This window comes from Hippocampus bargibanti, linkage group LG07, assembly GCF_051943395.1.
Source record: "Hippocampus bargibanti isolate YZ-2025 linkage group LG07, ASM5194339v1, whole genome shotgun sequence".
In the NCBI taxonomy this organism is placed as follows: domain Eukaryota; kingdom Metazoa; phylum Chordata; class Actinopteri; order Syngnathiformes; family Syngnathidae; genus Hippocampus; species Hippocampus bargibanti.
In genome coordinates this window covers 20,767,952-20,788,593 of record NC_142740.1, presented here as the reverse complement: position 1 = coordinate 20,788,593, position 20,642 = coordinate 20,767,952, and the positions used below count along the sequence as shown (strand labels likewise).

The window sequence follows — 20,642 nt, the reverse complement described above, 5'->3', positions numbered from 1 at the left end:
TGTGGCGACCCCTTGAAGAGAAAAGCCGAAAGGAAAAGAAATATATATATATATATATATATATATATATATATATATAGTAAAGTCTCGTTATATCGATATTCAAGTGAGTCCGAAAAAATATCGATATAACCGGGACTATCGATATATCCGACCCTGTTTGCATGTAATTTTCTCCGTGCGTGCATTGAAATAGTATCGATATAACCGGGACTATCGATATATCCGATATCGATATAACGAGACTTTACTGTATATCTTTTATTTCTGTCTCTCAATAGTCTAAAGCAGACATGTTCAAGAGGGCTACTGTTCCGGCTGCAGCATACGCAATTCAGGTGATCAGTTTTAGAATGATCCTGATTATTAGACTCAAATGTTATGCTCGTGGGAGAGCTGGAAAACAGAGGCCCTTGAAGAACGAGACCCCATGTCTGAAGTATTCACAAGTAACCTAAAACAAGTTTGTCCTTGTCATTTATGATTTATATCATTGGGAATTACTGACCATCACACTGAAATGCACACATTTGCAACTCGTGAAGTAGTGTTGAGCTTCTTCTTCTTTACCTTTCGGCTTTTACCTTCAAGGGGTCGTCACAGGGAATCAGTGTCCTCCATCTTCAGATATTTGATTCACATATTTGTTTTGGCCAAGCTTTTACGTCGGATGCACTTCCTGACACAACCCTCTGTATATATTTATCCGGGCTTGAGACTGGAACAATATAATAAGACACTGACTTGTGTCCCCTTCTGGCTACAGAACAAGCAATTCAATGAACTTAATAAAGATGAAGATGGTCAGGAAAGGCAGTGTTGATAATATGATACAATTACGTCTATTTGTAGAGCGCTTTTACAATAGCTGCAGCGGCAAAAAAAAGAGAAAAGGAAAATATTAAAATATAACAGAACACATAAGATCAAACATTCAAACAGTCATACAATCGTAACACATATTTCTGCAAACGCCTTGTTGGAAATTGGAATCAGTTGTCGTTGAAAGGGGAGGGAATCAAGATCTCTCTCAAGATTTAAGAGACCTCAGAGAGATCATGCTCAAATTAGGACGATGGCTTATCTGGGCTTTATCCCACATATTGCATTAGTGCGGGCTGGAACGAAAATGTAATTGATTTCAAGATAAATATATTTTGTTGTGGCAATCCGTAAACACGGTGTCTTTCTGTCATGACTTTTCAAAGTTAGTTACTTAGTACAATGCTCCCATCTAGTGGCACAAATTGGTTTAAAATGAAGCAGATTGTATCTCGTTCATAAATGTCCAGAGGAGAAATAGTGAATACTGGATACAGTACTGTATTGGGAGAATGATGCTGAGTGTTGACTACGAGGTGTGTGGATGTTGTGAAAGAGGACATGAAGGGATCTGGTGTGAGAGAGGAGGATGCACAAAACATGGTTCGATGGAGGACACTGATTCGCTGTGGCGACCCCTGAAAGGACAACCAACATCACTTTTTTGTTTTTTTTAACTGACACCAGAAAAACGTTTTATAGCATCTATAATACCCAAAACACGCAGTATGATATTTTTAGTCAAATGCAAAACACCAATAAAAATGACTTAACGTGTCCAAAATCTGCAAAAAAATTGAGCTGCGAATTGGACATTTTCAGAAAGTCCCGCCCCCAGTTCATGATGTCACGCCAAGACGTCTTGCATTGCTAGTGAATCAAAACAATGGCTTCAGATTCAGAGAATATGCTTTCTTGTTCCACATCCAGTGATGAATATGATTCAAATACTTCTAAAGAGGAAATTCTAAAGAGGAAAGCATACATGTTTGCAATCATTTAAAGAATTTATTTGTGCCATTTTGGGGAAACATTGGGGGAAAATCTTTCACCCAAAAAAAGAGGCACAAAATGGCCTCCTGTGGCCACCTCCGTTTCCACAGGCTGATAAATTCCTTATATGGTGCTTGGATGCCCTCTTCTGGCCTTCTGGCGGCTTTTGGGTGCAACATGACATCTCCAGACCAAACAAGTACAACAAAATACATTGAAGGGCGGTATTTTAGTGACGTCACGTCAGGCATCATCACCTAGTCAAAAACAAGACTTCCTGAATATTCAGCGCGAGTCTTAAAATGTAAAATATAGCTATATGCGGTGGAATCTTTGTAAAATACGCTCAGTAGAAGTCATTTGAAGCCATTTTACAAATTATGAACACAACTTGTCCGGAGACGCCGGTTGTCCTTTAAGGGAAAAGCCGGAAGGAAAATATCACGTTCAAACAACAACAACAACAAACAACAACAACAACAACAACAACAACAACAACAACAACAACAACAATAATAATAATAATAATAATAATAATAATAATAGTAATACATTCGATTTATAAGAGCCTTTCAAAACTCTCAAGGTCAGGTTACAGTCACAGGATTCGTTTTTCTGTAGGTGAGCAGCGGCAGCAACATACACCCTGGATGGTCACAAAGTTTCAATAACACCTTTGCACATGGTAATAAATTAAAACGAAAATAATTTAGTAATAATGAAATCTAGTGTAATTTATAGAGAGCTTTATAGAGCCACATTGCTTCAAAGCACCATACAAAGAGGGTTTACTCACTCTTCACTTTTCATTGTGGAACAACATGACGTTTGTATGAGTCCTTAATGGATAAAGGAAGACAACATTGACGGGAAACATTGTTTAACGCGCACACTAATTAATGACTGGTCTATTGCCGAGAGAAAAGATGCCAAAAAGGCAACGACCAACAAAACAAAACCTTTCTGACAGAAAGGTTTGCAGATACTCGCGAGGCTGCGTAACTACTATTCGCTAGATGGCGCCATTGTTACTCATTTCCCCTTCAAGCTCATAAAGGAAGCTGTTTTTTTCCAGTACAGTAAACTAAAAACTATTGATAAACGACACATGGTTTGTTTCCTTGATTCATTTTTATTATTAATTTAACATTTAAACACAAGAGTGGGTCAAATGGGGCTGTTCTTATTTAATGTGCGACAGGCATAAAATAAAAACAAAATATAAAGGTAAAGGTTGATTGCAGTGTTACTCTCAGAAGAAGTGCTTTTATGAATGGGCATTGTTTATTGCATGCATTGAAACACAAACTAACAAAATATACTAAATGATGTATGATGAATGAGAGATTGAAAAAAAAAATGACTTCACATTCACTCCATGTCCGTTTTATAGTATATCTTGGAATTTTGTTCAACTTAATCCGGTACTTGCATTCATATAATGAATTCATCTCAGGCATTCAAAGCAACATGCCATATTTTTAAAGAGCCTGTAGTACTCCTCTTGAATCTGAAAACAATAACAATGATAGACACAATTATCACCACTATTTTTGCTATTAAATAGGAGAAAAATCATACAGGCGTGTGCCAATATATACAGCAATACTTTACAAGAATGGATTGCCATCATAGTCCCCGGGAATTATTCACTAAATGTCTGAAGCATGTAAATGTGTTTGTCTGAAAAACATGCATTTGTCAATCGATGAGAAGGTTTCTTCAGCCGTCATCTGTACAAATTTGAAGGTTTCGGACGTTTCGCCTCCTATCCAAGAGGCTTACTTATTTTTTGACTCTAACCACCCTTTACAACACAAACAGAACCCTCCAGCATAGGGCTAAACTAATTCCAACTAGCATTGAAGGTCGAGAAAACGAGTCAAAACATATCATGAGAGCACTCACTAACTGTGGGTACCCTCAGTGGTCATTCAACAAATGTCAGAAAGAAAGAATAGGGAATGAAACCAAAAATTCTCAAGATACAAAAAGGAGAGGAGTAGAAGTACCTTACATTGCAGGAGTTTCAGAAAAATTACAAAGAGTCCTTTGGCAACACAAAATGCCTACTTATTTCAAACCGATACACACGTTAAGGCAAAAAATAGTGCATCCAAAAGATAGGCTACCAAATGAAAAACAAAGTAATGTAGTTTATTCAATACATTGTAAGAATGAAAATTGTAAAGAGCAGTACATTGGGGAGACTCAACAAATTCTCAAAAAAAGACTTTATCAACATCGCAGGGATAATACAAGTGGGCCTCAATCGGCAGTACATTTGCACCTAAAAGCTAGCAACCACTCATTTGACGACAATGGGGTTAACATCTTAGCGAAAGAACGTAGATGGTTTGAAAGGGGGGTAAAAGAAGCGATTCTTATAAAACAACAAAATCCTTCATTAAACCGGTCTGGTGGGGTGAGGATCAATTTGGATCGTTCATACAATAGCCTGCTTAGGCAAAACAGGTTAGGCAACATTCGTAATGCTGATGAGGTGATACCGGTGGGAGTGGGGGAAATGGGCCAGTCGTTAGTCAGGAATGTAGGAACAATCAGTGGGGCCACAGGAAGTTGTCCTCTGCTCCCCCCAACCTGAGAGTAGGGACATATCATAGCTGTATCCGGCGCCGCCATGTCTGGACATTAGGGATAAATAAATAGGGCTTATACGACCAGTAAGACTTTAGTTCGCTGACGAAGCCTCTTGGATATGAGGCGCAACGTCCGAAACCTTCAAATTTGTACAGATGACGGCTGAAGAAACCTTCTCATCGATGGACCACTCCTGTACGACTGAGAGCTTACACAGACGTATGCATTTGTCAAGACACTGTAATTTCTATGGTCTGGAGTCAAACTAAGTACGACATGAGATCCTGTTTAATTAGCCTGGATTATGGAAAAATATATTTTCTTTTAAATTAAGAACAAAATTATTCAAAAGATGGTACAGTTGTACCATCTTTTGAGCTTAATTTGTGCCGGTTTGTAGGGTGAAGTGCTACTATGCATTAAAAAAGGCCCTCATAATATTCAAATAGACTATAGGAACACTTGTGATGTTACCTTTCTGGAGAGCACGCAGAGGAAGATGAAGATGAACATGCCCTGGAAGGCGTTGGTGATTGTGAACAGATACGCTGTGAGCGTGCTCTCATAAAAGATGTGCAGAACTCCAAAGGTCCACGTGGCACCCAGCACAAAAAGCAGCGCTACGGCTCCACGGGCACATGACCTACCAGCCCCGACCAACACATTTAAACTGATAAACAAAAACACCTGAAATGGACAATAAAAATCTCATCAAGTATGAATAATCCCACCTGATGTTCTCGTAGTGACTTATTTCAGGCTTCTTCACCACCGTGTGCCTGTACACTTTATAGATGATCACTCCAAAGGCCAGCAGATTTACCTGAGTGGAAATCAAAACAATTGCATCACAATTTCCGTACATGTCTAACCGTGAGCTTGTGTGTTGTTATTTGTTTTATTTTAGTACGTGAACGTCCTTGCTGCTTGCTCAAATAACATACTAGAATGATCAAACAGGCGGGTCCAATGAAGCTCCATATGAAGTGGTTCTCTGTGCTCAGCCAACACCTAAAATATAAAAGCAAGATGTCCCACTTAGCAACCTTGATTAATTGTATTTGGCCTGCCTTTTATCATTGGTCCTCGGCTTCAATCTCTCCAGATGTGAATCAATATAGCCTTTTTTGGCTAAGGACCCCTATTGCCCCAAATGCACGATGAGATGCTCTTTTTCAAAAATAAATCTATTCTTTGTAACAAAAGAAATAAAAAGCAACAGACATGCATCTATTTTTAATATTGTCTTCATACTGCCTGTATTCAAATGCATTAAAACTCATTATTTTGTTCCCCGAACTAAAGGAGTTTCATTTGATTTTTCCTTTAGTATTTATTTGTCATCAAATCAAATAATAAAAAATATATACTCACATTTTATCAGTGCCATAATACTTGGAACCGAGGGTGGCTGAGATGGCCACGACCACTGCCGGGCTTCCATAACCGAAAATGTAAAAGTTACGGTGCAGGAAGCCTTTGTTGTAGATGACGCCAACCACTATTAAGTACAGATGGATGCCTTCGATGCACATCCAAGCAAAGGCCGCCAGGAAGAAATAGTGTAGCAGCCCTGCAATAACTGAGCAAAAGAGCTGCCAGGAAACAAAGAAAGAGAACGAAAGAGATGTAATATTTTATTCGGGAAGGTCATTTGAATGACCTGAAACATATAAACGTGTTGGTGAATGTTGATTTTCATGTTGGTCCCACATATTCCCTGCACCACCACTAAGTAACCGTAAAACTTAAATTATATGGCTATATAATGAGACAATAAAAATGATTCATACATTTTTTAAAGCAATGAATTGATGTTTGGGAATAAAATGTGTTTGCCCAGAGAGTTGCAAGGGAGATTCAATTTTGAATGCGCATTTAAACATGAACGAACAACCTTTCGCGAATCAGCATTAAAAAAACCAACTGTATGCAAATGTCTGTATGTATGTATGTACGTACATACATACATACATACATACATACATACATACATACGTACATACATACATACATACATACATACATACATACATACATACATACATACATACATACATACATACATACATACATACATACACACAAGCCCACCATAGGGCACATAGAAACAAACAACCTTTCGCGCTTACATACGTACATACGTGCGTACTGTTTTTTTTAATGCTGATTCTGAAGTAACACCATATATTGTTTTGTTGCTCTTGGTCGATTCAGAGCTCCTCATGTTCAGTTATTCAACGTCTGTGGTTTCACTCTCAACCGAGCCAATGGTAGTAGAGTCGTTCATTCCCCTGACAGGACTGCATGTATTTTATTCCCTCTCAGAATGTGAGAATGGTCGTCTGCCTCTTTATGTGCAACCTGTGCCTTTTACAAAAATTCAACTGGGGTAGGCTCCTGCTCTACGTGCCCCTGAACAGGATCTGTTGTATGGAAAATAGATGGAAGGATTCTCAAAATGGGGTGCGCGCCGTGCTTCCCACTGGGTACATGAGCACTTTCCATAATGTGCTCAAGATTGAGAAATGGTCAGAGATGGGTATTCTTTCCCTAAGAGGGAACGGTCCGTCCATCCGGCCCGGACGGGTGCCATTTTTTTTAAACGGAGTACAAGAACTTTTGAAAAAACTACAGGGAGAAAATGGTTGCGAACAGCATCAAAACAACATATGTGCTCCATTATTGTGAGACTTTTTATCTTGTTTCAAAACTGACATTCTATATGTTTCAATAGAAGTAGTATTGAATATTTTTAGGGGGGTTTCTTGTTTTGTCATGATTCAGCAGGATGCGTCGCTTACAATGTTTGCGAAAGGCTGGGTTAGAGGCCACCCGAGTTCTAGTTCCTTAGTTACCTTGTGTGTGTACATGTTGATCCCCACCAGGAAGATGAACTCGGCCATGAAGAGACTGCAGCACAGGTTCTTGTGAATGGTGGTCCTGGTGCTCTGGATGTCGCTGAAGAACCAGAAGGTGAAAATGCACATGGACAAACAGATGATGGAGATGATCATCCCCAGCTGAGTGATGCGGGTCAGGACGATTTGGTGGGCCACAAACTGACATATCAAGAGAATTTGAAGGTATGTTAAATCACAGCTGAATATATCTTTTTCCTTTTAATACAAAATGTTTCTTTGGAATAAGCGCAAGTTAAAAAAAAGGCATTTGTCATCAAGGTGAAAATAGGAGGAATCCTATAATGTGGATATTTTGCTGCAATATATTAACCGGCGTTCCAGTACTCCAACTAACAACCCCCCCAAAATGATGTTTGGTCAATGAACATGGCGTTTTGTAAGTTAAAAAAAGAATCCTTACATTGGCTCTTCCTGAGGACATAAGGATGGCAAAATGTGTAAGGTGGTTGCAGGTGCACGTCGTCGCATTGCTACGGACGTGCACGGTCTTGCAGCCGTGCGTGGCCCAGTGACCCTGCAGGCTGTCAGTAGTGTACTCCCAAAAGGCACATTTGGTCACATCGGTTTTGAGGTCGACAGGCTTTGCAGGGGAAAAGGGAACAAATGATCTTGTGAGATGGATATCTGCAATAAATTTGGAACTCAAATCTTTGGACTTACAGTGGAACGAAAAAATAAAACTTTGATCAATTGTCAATGAAATGCAATTGGAAATGGTGGCATCAGTTCAATGATGTTGAAGGTCATGACCTATCTGTAAAATGTGTGCTGTCATCCCCGTATCTCTTGGTTTGGTAATCTCATTAAAACAACTGTCAATTTAATAATAACGAAGTCGGTTTTGAGTCAGAAATAAATATTTTCTTAACAGATTTCTTAACTTTACAAGGGTTTTTCCCTAAAACAAGGATCAGAAGCCTAAAATACCAGTCCGTTTTATTTGTGTTGTCAATTGTCTGAAGAAAAGAATGTTCGGAATTGCCAAACCAGAATACTCATTATGATTTGTTTTATTGTTTGCTATTTATTTAATAAATAAATGTATATGTATCGATCATGTTACCACAGCCTACTGCGGCAAATACAATAGTTTGAATAGTTATCGTCAATGTTAAGCAACATCATCGATATGAATATTTCAATGTGCTTTTGCGCATTTTACACATCATAGGCCGTTTGTGTAAAAGTAATAAATAAATAAACAAACACATATGGATGGACGGACGGACGGACCAGTAGGTAGGTAGTTAGATAGATGGTCAACTTTTTTGTTCAATTCTTCTTTCTTTTATGCGTAGCTTCTTCATTAGAATCCATCTTTTTCTTGCCACAACAAAAGCAAATCTCAGAGTAGTTATAATATGTATTGTTTTTTAGATCCAGTATTTCAAGCTGAATAAAACTCTGCAATGTTTTAGCAAGGTACAGTACAAAGATGCTGACTGCAGCACAATGACCAGAAATGAAGCGGAACTCCCCTCCAGAAAGTTCTGCACTGCATTTTTGCAGAAGCAGCAAATTCAGTGAAAGACAGTGTGTGCGCATTCATCTTTACCTCCACGTGCCTGAGAGTGAAGATGACATGGTCAAGCTGGTAGACGTCAGCAGGTTTGACGGCCACTGCCACCACTTGGGAATTGACAGTGATTTCCTCCGTTTCTAAATAGTGGGAGTCATCTGTGACACCCGGGTCGATGCTCGGCTTTAGGATGTCTCCAATGCTGTCATATCGCACAAACACCACAGACACTCTCTCTGAGGGACAAAAAGATTTGAGCACACCAATGATGATGGTCAAACCTCATCCCTTGGCTATCATTACTGAATGACAAGTAACTTTCACAATACTTTAATTTGCAATGTCTCAGCAGTCAATATCCCAAATATATTTCTTTATTGTCCTTTCAAAATTGATTTTGTACATTTTTTTCATCCCCTCCATACCCATTATTATATTAACATACGAACTGAAATGCTCTTTTGATTTTTATTTCCCCAATACAGGTTCAGATCGCAACTATATCAGATTTATAATTCCCTATAATCAACGGTAACAATTTTACTATTTTAGTGACAATTAGAAATTCTATTTTGAATGCAATGCATCAACAGCAGACCCAAATTCCTTCCCTTTAAGTCACCATAGTCAATGAGACCTTGTTTAAATGTATTTTAAAAAAGTCAACATTTCCTGAAATTCTAGAATATAATTTGTGAAATTATCATTCTTGTCATTTAAGTGATATTAGACTTACCATTATTATCCTCCTTTGATCTCATCTTTGGAGTGAGTGTCATGATATTTCCACCCATGGTGGAAGACAATGTGTCTTTTTTGCGATTGGCATCAAAAGTGACCAGTTTCATTTCTAGGAGAGAAGATTAATAGATGATAAATGATAATCAATGCCAATCAAAGTCTAAATGACAACTTTACCAAGTTGTGTGTCTTTAATTTGAAGTTCATTGGGAGTTTGGAGACTGTGAGCCAAAGCAAGAGCACTTTCTTCTACAGTTTGCAGCAGCTTGGTTACTGTCCGTTCCCGGCGTTCCTCTTCAATCCTGTTCCACGCCACCAGCTCATCATTCTCTACCAAGTTGTTAACAGCTTTTGCTAATTTCTGTTGACCAAAGATTTTTTTCCCTGTGTTATTGCGCCAATAAAACACACGCTTGCCATGAAAAAAAAACATGCAAGATAAGAGGTACCATGGTCAAAAGAGTGAGTGAGAAAGAAATGAGCAAGTGAAGATTACAGTGAGAGTTGAGTGGACAACAGCTTGTTTGGCAGGATGATCATTTTCTCCTGTGGCCAGCAACGATGTAGACCGGCTCAAGGCCTCAACATATGCAATGACTTCCACAGAGGTCAGATCCCCGGACGACTGCTGAGCAATTTCATTCAGCAGGCTGAGGGGCTCAGTCAGGTTACTCATCTAAAAGGGCAGAAAAAAACAGCTAATATTCCATTCAGTAAAAAATGCATTTGCAGTGCAGGAAAAAGAAACACAACAACTAAATAGAAAATGGGCGGGGGTGTTTTTATCAAATTGGTTTTCAGACACGACTTTAAAATCTGATGAACTTTACCATAAATCCTCTGTGAAACAAGAAAGCTGTGTTTTGTTTGACACTGTCAGAGTAATAACCCTTTTTATTAGTGTTGTTCCGATTTACTATAACATCAACCCAAAATGAAAGATGCTTCTTGTAATTACCCATCTTACGTCTAAATAAGGAAAACAAATATCAAAACTGAAAATAGTTTCACAATACAATCTTATGTTACCTTGACCCCAAAAATGTAACAATTTGAACCAAAAGTTTGATTGAAAAAAAAGCGCTAAATTTCACTCAACAGGAATTTAACCAGTCATTTCATACAATGTCAGATTCCCTTAAGTCATAAACTTCCTGCTAAGAATGTTATTGTTTTTAGAGTGCCAAACATTCTGGACCTGTCATGTCTCCAGGAAGGAGTTGTGCAGGTTGGATTACAACTGACGCTTCTCACCCCGGACACAAACTGTTTGACCCTCTGCCCTCAAGCAGGAGTCTACAGTCTATTTGGACAACAACTCACCGCCACATTAACAACTTCTTCCCCTTGGCTAAACAAAAACATAACCTATACCTCACACATACACTTGATGTATACTGCACATGGTTCTGGCTTTTGCACAATTTACTTTACTTCTTTCTCGGTCTCATAGTTTACCTTCATTATGAACTGTTAAGTTTCATGTTAGGGCGGCCCGGTAGTCGAGTGGTTAGCACACCGGCTTCACAGTGCAGAGGTCGCCGGTTCGCGTCCCGGACCGGCCTCCCTGTGTGGAGTTTGCATGTTCTCCCCGGACCCGCGTGGGTTTTCTCCGGGTCCTCCGGTTTCCTCCCACCCTCCAAAAACATGCATGGCAGGCAGGTTGACCACACCAAATTGTCCCTAGGTGTGAGTGTGAGAGTGACTGTTGTATGTCTTTGTGTGCCCTGCGATTGGCTGGCAACCAATTTAGGGTGTCCCCCGCCTCGTGCCCGAAGACAGCTGAGATAGGCTCCAGCAACCCCCGCGACCCTAATAAGGAATAAGCCGTACGGAAAATGAGATGAGATGAGAAGTTTCATGTTGCACCATCCGACAAAAAATAGTTCCCAGCTCTGGATGTACTATGGCAACAAGATTGATTCTTATTCTGATTGATTCTGACATTATCACATCAATTGTGATTGCATACAACATTAATGCTGTATGCCAGTTTTAGGTTCTTCCTTTGCAATTATATGACACTTTTCCTGAAAGGATGATGATGGAGAAGAAGGATATCCACCAGAAGTGAATTAAGGACATCCACCCGAACCACAAAAATAACAAAATGAAACAAAGAAATATATTGGGCAGGTGTTCCTAATCAAGTTTATAGTTTGAGTCATTTTCAACCACAGTACAAAACATTGAATCTCTTAGTTCTTAGTGATTGTCCTGGCGAGTGAGGTCTCCAAACTTTCAGTTTGATGATTCTGTAATTTTTAGCGTGTGACATGCTTTTTGTCACTGACATCAAAAATATTGTTTCATCAGTTCTTCCTTATTACTTTCAATCAAATTAAAGTTGTTGGATGGGAGCGGTGGGCTACTTACATATTCAAGTGTTTCATTGACAGTCTGTGTGATGCACCCAATGTTGTCATGACAGTGTTTTTGGGGATGATCTGAAAAATAACAATTACCAAAAAATCAGCCAAAGCAAAATCCCCTAAAACTTTCATAGCCAACATTTGTTTTCCTGTTTATTTTTTTGCAACATCAATACTTGCCAAGGGTTTATAATGTGAGTTGTAGGCAAAATTTGCAAGTGTGAAAGTGACTGTATATAAACCTAAAAATGAGAGGATAGAGAGAGTGTGTTTATTCTTCCTTCTCATACTGACCTTTACATCTTGCACCTTGCTCTGGATGAAAATGCTTAGTGCCAGAAGTTGGGATGTAATCACGCTGACAAGTGCAATAGAAAGATCCATTGATATTGTGGCAGTGTGAGTTCGGTCCACATGCCTGTCCTGCCTCACATTCATCAATGTCTGAATAATTCACACAAAAATCTTACCTTCAGTTTAAAGCAAACACAATGTGATTAAAGAAAATTGTGCATATGACAGAGCCAAGCGCGTCCAGTAATGTGACGTAAAGACATATCATAACATTTCATCACTGTCCCTGATAACTTCATTTCATTGGAAATATCTGTCGTAATAGTGATGCCTAATAATTCTTGTAGGTGGACGACATGCTTCCAATATGTGTGGGGGCTGATGAGAACCACAGAGTTTGCTTGTGTTTCATATTGAGCCAAAGTTCTAACGTGGCTTCTCAGAGGAAAGGAAAGGAAGAAACACCTCCAATGTGTTTATTCTCCATAGTTCAGTAGAAGAAAAAAAGTTCACACATTCACACCCTGTTCCAACAGCTAACGCTTAACATCTGTTCAACTGCAGTCACACGCGTTGCCTACGCAAATATGTAACTTGTGAATACATTACCATAATGATAAAGGGAATTGCAAATAAAAACATCAATTAGGGTTCTTAACATTTTAATTAATGCTGTTGATAATTTTTGGTATTGCAATTTTGGATGGTAATCACCATAATCTTTCAATGCCATTCTTAAGGTTGATCTATTTTTTTTTTTAAGATTGACATTGCACCTCATAATCTGAATTGCTATACAATAGTATACTGTATATGGTCTTAAAGTCTATTTACATTCCCCATTAAGTTGTTTCCATGTTAGTGTTCCTCTGCCATCTAGGGATGATTATTTGCAGGAACCGATTCTAACGAAAACAGGTTCTGCCCGACACTAATTGACATATGCATAAGCACTTTTACAGCCGCTGCGAATGTGTCTTAAAGCTGTGTTCTATTGTATTCTCTTTTGTGTAGCTCCATCTCATGGAAACATAACAGAACCGCAGCCAGTACTGTATACAGGGTATAGGTAAAAATGCAATATATTCCGTTGTATTCCCTTTAACACTGCAAAATATACTGGATGCATGACTTTATTGCAGTGCACCCTATGTATAAAAACAGTTTTAAAATATGCCATTCATTGAAAGTGTGCATTATACTCTGAAGCGTCAAAAATAAGGTATGCTAATTAGAACTCAAAAATACTCGGTTTTGAGAATAAAATATATTTATTTTATATTAACTAGCATTCATCAACCATTTGGATGTAGCATAAGAGGAGAAGTGCACCATCTTCAAGAGTGTTCTGTGAAGTTCTGATTATCATGCAGACCAACATGTCTTTCATTGATTCAAATTAGTGTTCGAATTGACCATTACCTCTGCATTCAGTGCCATCATTCGTCTGGAACTTGGACTGCCCAGTTGAAATGTAACCAGGCAAACATGTACAGTAGTAACTGCCCATTGTATTGGTGCAGTTGCTTTTGTTTCCGCAGATGTTTGTCACATTCTCACATTCATTGTCATCTGTGGAGAGAAGAAAAGAACACTGTTGTTACCTGGGAAACCATGTTGGCATAATTTGACAGTTAATCACTTGGTCAGACAACTGGCCGATGACAAAAGATGAAGGAAAAAAAATGAAGGACCTAGTTAACATTTCAAGAAAAGCTTGTTTCTTACATAGTTTATCTTTAGTCGACTGATTTTGAATGTGTCATATAGACCAATTCGCAATATTTGGAACTCTCAGCCACATATTACTACTGACCAAGAAATCTACTTGGAAAAGATCGTTGAGAGAGTCTCAAAAGAATGTTATTGGTAATCTAAAAAAATTAAAAAAAATGTGCGAGGGCTTGCACCACCATTTACTGTTGGAATTATTTTGCCATTGTTGCTAGTGTAGTTTGAATGAATGGCGAGCTGAGCACAATACGGCATAAATTCAGTTCATGGTCACAACAGCCCGCTGAGGCATTCAAAACTCAAGATCAATCAGTCATTGCTTTCTTATTTCTAAAAGAGCAAAATAGGCCATCAACCATCATATTAAATTATATATTAAATTAAAAATTAAATTAAAATTGCTTTCAACGTCTGATTCTCTCTGCTATTTTATTATTTATCATTTTACTTATGGTTTTATTGTTATGTGCTGTGTTCTATTGTTTTTATTGTAAAGTGTCCTTGGGTGTTTTGAAAGGCGCTTGAAATAAAATGTATATATATATATATATATATATATATATATATATATATATATATATATATATATATATATATATATATATATATATATATATATACAGTAAAGTCTCGTTATATCGATATCGGATATATCGATAGTCCCGGTTATATCGATACTATTTCTATGCACGCACGGAGAAAATTACATGCAAACAGGGTCGGATATATCGATAGTCCCGGTTATATCGATATTTTTTCGGACTCCCTTGAATATCGATATAACGAGACTTTACTGTATATATATATATATATATATATATATATATATATATATATATATATATATATATATGTATGTATGTATGTATGTATGTATATATATATATATATATATATATATATATATATATATATATATATATATATATATATATATATATATATATATATATATATATATATATGTGTATGTATATGTATACATGTATACATGTATTTGTTAACTGATAGGATCCAGATATTTTTTTAAGTGAATGTAATTAAAAAAAACTATCTGTAGCCAGATGATTTTATTTTCAGGGAACCTCTTTCCGAAATAAAATAGTAATTGAGTATTATTTTTTTTACAAAAAAAAAAAAAGGGACGGTGTGCACTACCCCCATCTGCGGGGGTTTTATTAAATGGTGACTCGGGATTGATATGATATAGTATGTTGTATTCTGAGGTGTTACATTTCCTCCTTTTGGCATTTGGCTCTGGTATATATGATGGATTATTCATCATCCATAAATTGCATTAGTTTACTGTGCACATTTTTTGTTTTGGCTTGAAGGCAAGGATCCATTTTAACCTGACTGGATCTTTCACAGAAATCCATCCATTATCCGAACTACTTATCCTCACGAGATTCTCGGGCGGACTCTAACCTATCATCGCTGTTTTCGGGCAGTATGTGGGGGACACCCTGAACTGGCCAATCAATGGACACACATCGACAACAACAACCATTACCTCCACAACCACACCCTGAGACAATATAGGTTTCAATTTACCTATCATGCATTTTTTATGGAATGTGTGGTTGCTTGCTTAGTTTTAGTTTTGAATACTGTAATAGATTGAACACCCAATCTCTGACTAGAAAAAAAAATCTAATGATACTTAGGTAACCCTTCGTGCCATGAAGTTTACTGGAACTGACCTGTCATGAATTTCCACTGCTGTTTTCACGTGTGTATTGATGACAAATACTGTGCCTTTCCTCTCTTCTGTACTTTGTGCACAAGGGTTGTCCAAGAGGGGATATCCTGCCTTCTCATGAGAGGTGACCAGGACTCAAAGGGGAAATACCTTGCAGCATGCACAGGATGTGCTTGCGGTTACTCTAACACAAGCATCACACCTGCATGCTCACTTTCATGTTTTATCAAAAACATAACAGAACATAACATAACAAAAAATAAAAGCACGCATAATTAATCGATGAGAAGGTTTCTTCAGCCGTCATCTGTACAAAAGTGAAGGTTTCGGACGTTTCGCCTCCTATCCAAGAGGCTTCGTCAGCGAACTAAAGTCTGACTGGTCGTATCGACCCCATTTATATATCCCTAATGTCCAGACCTGGTGGCGCCGGACACAGCTATGATAGGTCCCTACTCTCAGGTTGGGGGGGGGGGGGGGCGCGGGACCCCCCCCTGTGGCCCCACTGATTGTTACTACATTCCTGACTAACGATTGGCCTATTACCCCCACTCCCCCCGGTATCACCTCATCAGCATAACGACCCTCATCAGCATTGCGAAAGTTGCCTAACCTGTTTTGCCTGAGCAGGCTATTGTATGAACGATCCAAATTGAACCACACACCACCAGACCGGTTTAGTGAAGGATTTTGTTGTTTTATAAGAATCGCCTCTTTTACCCCCCTTTCAAACCATCTATGTTCTTTCGCTAAGATTTTAACCTCATTGTCGTCAAATTAGTGGTTAGTAGCTTTTAGGTGCAAATGTACTGCCGATTGAGGCCCACTAGTATTATCCCTGCGATGTTGATAAAGTCTTTTTTTGAGAATTTGTTGAGTCTCCCCAATGTACTGCTCTTTACAATTTTCATTCTTACAATGTATGGAATAAACTACATTACTTTGTTTTTCATTTGGTAGCCTATCTTTTGGATGCACTAATTTTTAGAATTTTAGAATCTTGAGAATTATTGGTTTCGTTCGCTATTCTTTCTTTCTGACATTTGTTGAATGACCACTGAGGGTACCCACAGTTAGTGAGTGCTCTCCTGATATGTTTTGACTCCTTTTCTCTACCTTCAGTGCTAGTTGGTATTAGTTTAGCCCTATGCTGGAGGGTTCTGATAACTCCTAGTTTATGTTGTAAAGGGTGGTTAGAGTCAAAAAGTAAGTATTGGTCAGTGTGCGTAGCCTTCCTGAAGACTTCTGTTTTTAGCGCTCTGTCCTCTTTTATAATTACTTTACAATCCAAGAAGGCTAGTTGGTTCTCTTGAATGTCCTCACGAGTAAATTTAATGTTGAAGTCTACAGAGTTGAGGTGATCTGTGAAGGATTGAATTTCTTGTTTCTTAATTATGACAAAAGTATCGTCCACATATCTAAACCAGTGTCTAGGTTTTGTCCCTGGGAAGGATGTGAGGGCCTGTTTCTCCTTGTCAGGGACAAAACCTAGACACTGGTTTAGATATGTGGACATTAAATTTACTCGTGAGGACATTCAAGAGAACCAACTAGCCTTCTTGGATTGTAAAGTAATTATAAAAGAGGACAGAGCGCTAAAAACAGAAGTCTTTAGGAAGGCTACGCACACTGACCAATACTTACTTTTTGTCTAACCACCTTTTACAACATAAACTAGGAGTTATCAGAACCCTCCAGCATAGGGCTAAACTAATACCAACTAGCACTGAAGGTAGAGAAAAGGAGTCAAAACATATCAGGAGAGCACTCACTAACTGTGGGTACCCTCAGTGGTCATTCAACAAATGTCAGAAAGAAAGAATAGCGAACGAAACCAATAATTCTCAAGATTCTAAAAGGAGAGGAGTAGCAGTACCTTACGTTGCAGGAGTTTCAGAAAAATTACAAAGAGTCCTTTGGCAACATAAAATTCCTACTTATTTCAAACCGATAAACACGTTAAGGCAAAAATTAGTGCATCCAAAAGATAGGCTACCAAATGAAAAACAAAGTAATGTAGTTTATTCCATACATTGTAAGAATGAAAATTGTAAAGAGCAGTACATTGGGGAGACTCAACAAATTCTCAAAAAAAGACTTTATCAACATCGCAGGGATAATACTAGTGGGCCTCAATCGGCAGTACATTTGCACCTAAAAGCTACTAACCACTCATTTGACGACAATGAGGTTAAAATCTTAGCGAAAGAACATAGATGGTTTGAAAGGGGGGTAAAAGAGGCGATTCTTATAAAACAACAAAATCCTTCATTAAACCGGTCTGGTGGTGTGAGGTTCAATTTGGATCGTTCATACAATAGCCTGCTTAGGCAAAACAGGTTAGGCAACATTCGCAATGCTGATGAGGGTCGTTATGCTGATGAGGTGATACCGGGGGGAGTGGGGGTAATAGGCCAATCGTTAGTCAGGAATGTAGTAACAATCAGTGGGGCCACAGGGGGGGGTCCCACGCCCCCCCCCCCCAACCTGAGAGTAGGGACCTATCATAGCTGTGTCCGGCGCCACCAGGTCTGGACATTAGGGATATATAAATGGGGCCGATACGACCAGTCAGACTTTAGTTCGCTGACGAAGCCTCTTGGATAGGAGGCGAAACGTCCGAAACCTTCACTTTTGTACAGATGACGGCTGAAGAAACCTTCTCATCGATGGACCACTCCTGTACGACTGAGAGCTTACACAGACGCACGCATAATTAACTTGTAACAGTTGACTGAATGACTGAACTTGTCATCCTCTTTGTCTCAAAACCGTATGCGCTTATGTAATGGTCAATTGCATTTTCAGCACTGTACAACACTATTGGGCTCCTGTTAGATTTATTATCTTAGCTGTGCCATATTGTTATTATATAATTATATTGCCATTCATCCAAGTCCAAACCTCCACCAATACTGAATTGTTGATAAAACTGAGGGGTGGTTATCACTCTGTTTTACATACTCTACTTATTGTGAAATCTACTATTTCCTCCTATTTGGTAGTTTAAAAGGTTAGCATGAATGTGTCACAAAGGCTTCATTAAACCAAGCTTGTATGATAGAGAAACCATATTCAACCCTTTTTAATGCCCCCATATTGACAAAAATTAGTCAAACTTATTTGAACACACTTTCAACCCATTGAAAAAAAAATATGATTGCAATACACCTCAAAATATGAACTTCCAATGTGGAGTTTCGAACAGAAAATACTTTTGAAGGAACATGTACATGTAAATCAGAATTAGAATAACCATGCCTACTTTTATAACACAAAAGGATTTAATCTCAGGTAACGTAGGCTACACGTGTTCGTCAATAACATTCTACTATCACCAACAAAGATGTGACATATCAGTATCAAGACTTTCTGTAATGCAAGGGTACCATTGTGCAGTCGTGCCACCGTTTTAATGTATGGGTATCATTGTGCAGTAGTGACCTGTAATTATAGTATCACAGTTGCAGTATTAGTAATACCATATTTATACAGTAAATCCTTGCGCACTTTATTTATTTATTCCCTCCTCAAAAATGTGTACTGTGCACTAGTATTTCCACGGTCCCACTGTGCTACTCTTTGTCTGTAGTGCAGTAATTGTATCCTTAATTATAGTTCTTCAATTATAACTTGACATGTATCTAAAAAGTAGTTTGTGCCCGGGAACTGTACAGCCGACCCTAGGAGTTGAATGTGACACAAGAAGGGAAATGATTTTAGGAAAGATTCTCCTCATTTAACAAAATTGTTTGATAGGCTCCCAGAAAACTGGGCAATACAGATTGTATTTTGTTTAACTTCAGTATTAATATATAAAATGGCCACTTTTTGTCATGGAAAAATGACAACTTGTTTAACATATCATCTTCATTATTTCTCACTCCATTTGATAAATGCATTGAAAAGTTCCACAAAGATATTGATGGACATGTCAATTGGTAAAGAATTCTCTGATTTAAAAATCAGAGACCCTACTTGTAGTTTGTTATGGTATTCACAAAATGTTGAAATGTCTGGAAAACATACACACAAGACAATTTACATTGCAAGTACTCAGTGACCATCCGAATATTTTTGTGAATTGATATTTACCATTGCAAAACGTTGTCCCATCTCCGGTATATCCATGGCCACAAAAGCAAGCCTCGTTTGAGCCATTCAAAGCTTTGCACGTTGCGAGTTTGTGGCAAGAATCACAAATGTCAGAGAATCGGCAGGGGTCCATCATACTGGAGAGCCATGCTGCACACACACAACCAAAAAATGGAACCTTTGGAAATATCCAACACTATTTTAGTCCCTTTATTAATATCAAATTCTGTATATTTGTTGATGACAGCAGTCGTGTACTCCTTCAAATATCATGGTCATGTCAACATTGCACCCCATACAACCATATCAAGTTTGCTTGATTCACATACCTGTCAAAAGGATTAGTTTCATTGGTGACCAGAGCGAAGACTCCATCATTGCGTTGGTTCTGAAGCTGCTTTTTAGCAGACTGTTTGCTGTGGGCTGGCTTCTGACGTCGTCCATTTCCTTAAGTCACTTTTCCTGTTTCTCTAAACCTGGCCCTTCCTGTCTTGATCGTTAATCTAACCTCCCCCTTTTTTCCAAAAATATACTAGAAGCACCGTACCTCGAGTACCTAATCCTCACCAAAAAGTGGCATCTTCATTTTATCACACTTAGCATTCACTGTATTATGTTTAGAAGCATTGGTGTTTGTACTTTAAATCTTCTTGTGGTTTGTGTTGCCCTTTGGAAAGCCTCTGTAGCCATTGTTCAATTGTCCAATGAGGTTTTACTCAGGGCACAACTCGAACTATGGCTGGAGTCAAGGATGACCTCCTCCCTTCCGTAGATACGTTCACATAACTCCACTGCTGCCATCTTCAACTACACAGGCCTGCATAAGTTGGTGTCTTGTCATCTTG

General features: G+C 38.4%; 1 protein-coding gene across 1 annotated transcript; it reads right to left on the bottom strand.

Annotated features, from left to right (window-relative positions):
• Nucleotides 1-2,927: 2,927 nt before the first annotated feature.
• Nucleotides 2,928-20,241, bottom strand: adgrl4 (adhesion G protein-coupled receptor L4). Its single transcript, XM_089001489.1, has 16 exons — nt 20,127-20,241; nt 19,798-19,947; nt 13,689-13,838; nt 12,267-12,416; nt 11,977-12,047; nt 10,097-10,276; nt 9,778-9,961; nt 9,596-9,709; nt 8,896-9,095; nt 7,741-7,920; nt 7,275-7,478; nt 5,791-6,011; nt 5,361-5,427; nt 5,148-5,239; nt 4,891-5,059; nt 2,928-3,325 (listed from the first exon to the last, which is right to left on the bottom strand). Exons 1-16 carry the CDS (start codon nt 20,239-20,241, stop codon nt 3,263-3,265), a joined length of 2,310 nt encoding a protein of 769 aa, XP_088857615.1. The 3' UTR covers nt 2,928-3,262.
• Nucleotides 20,242-20,642: the final 401 nt, after the last annotated feature.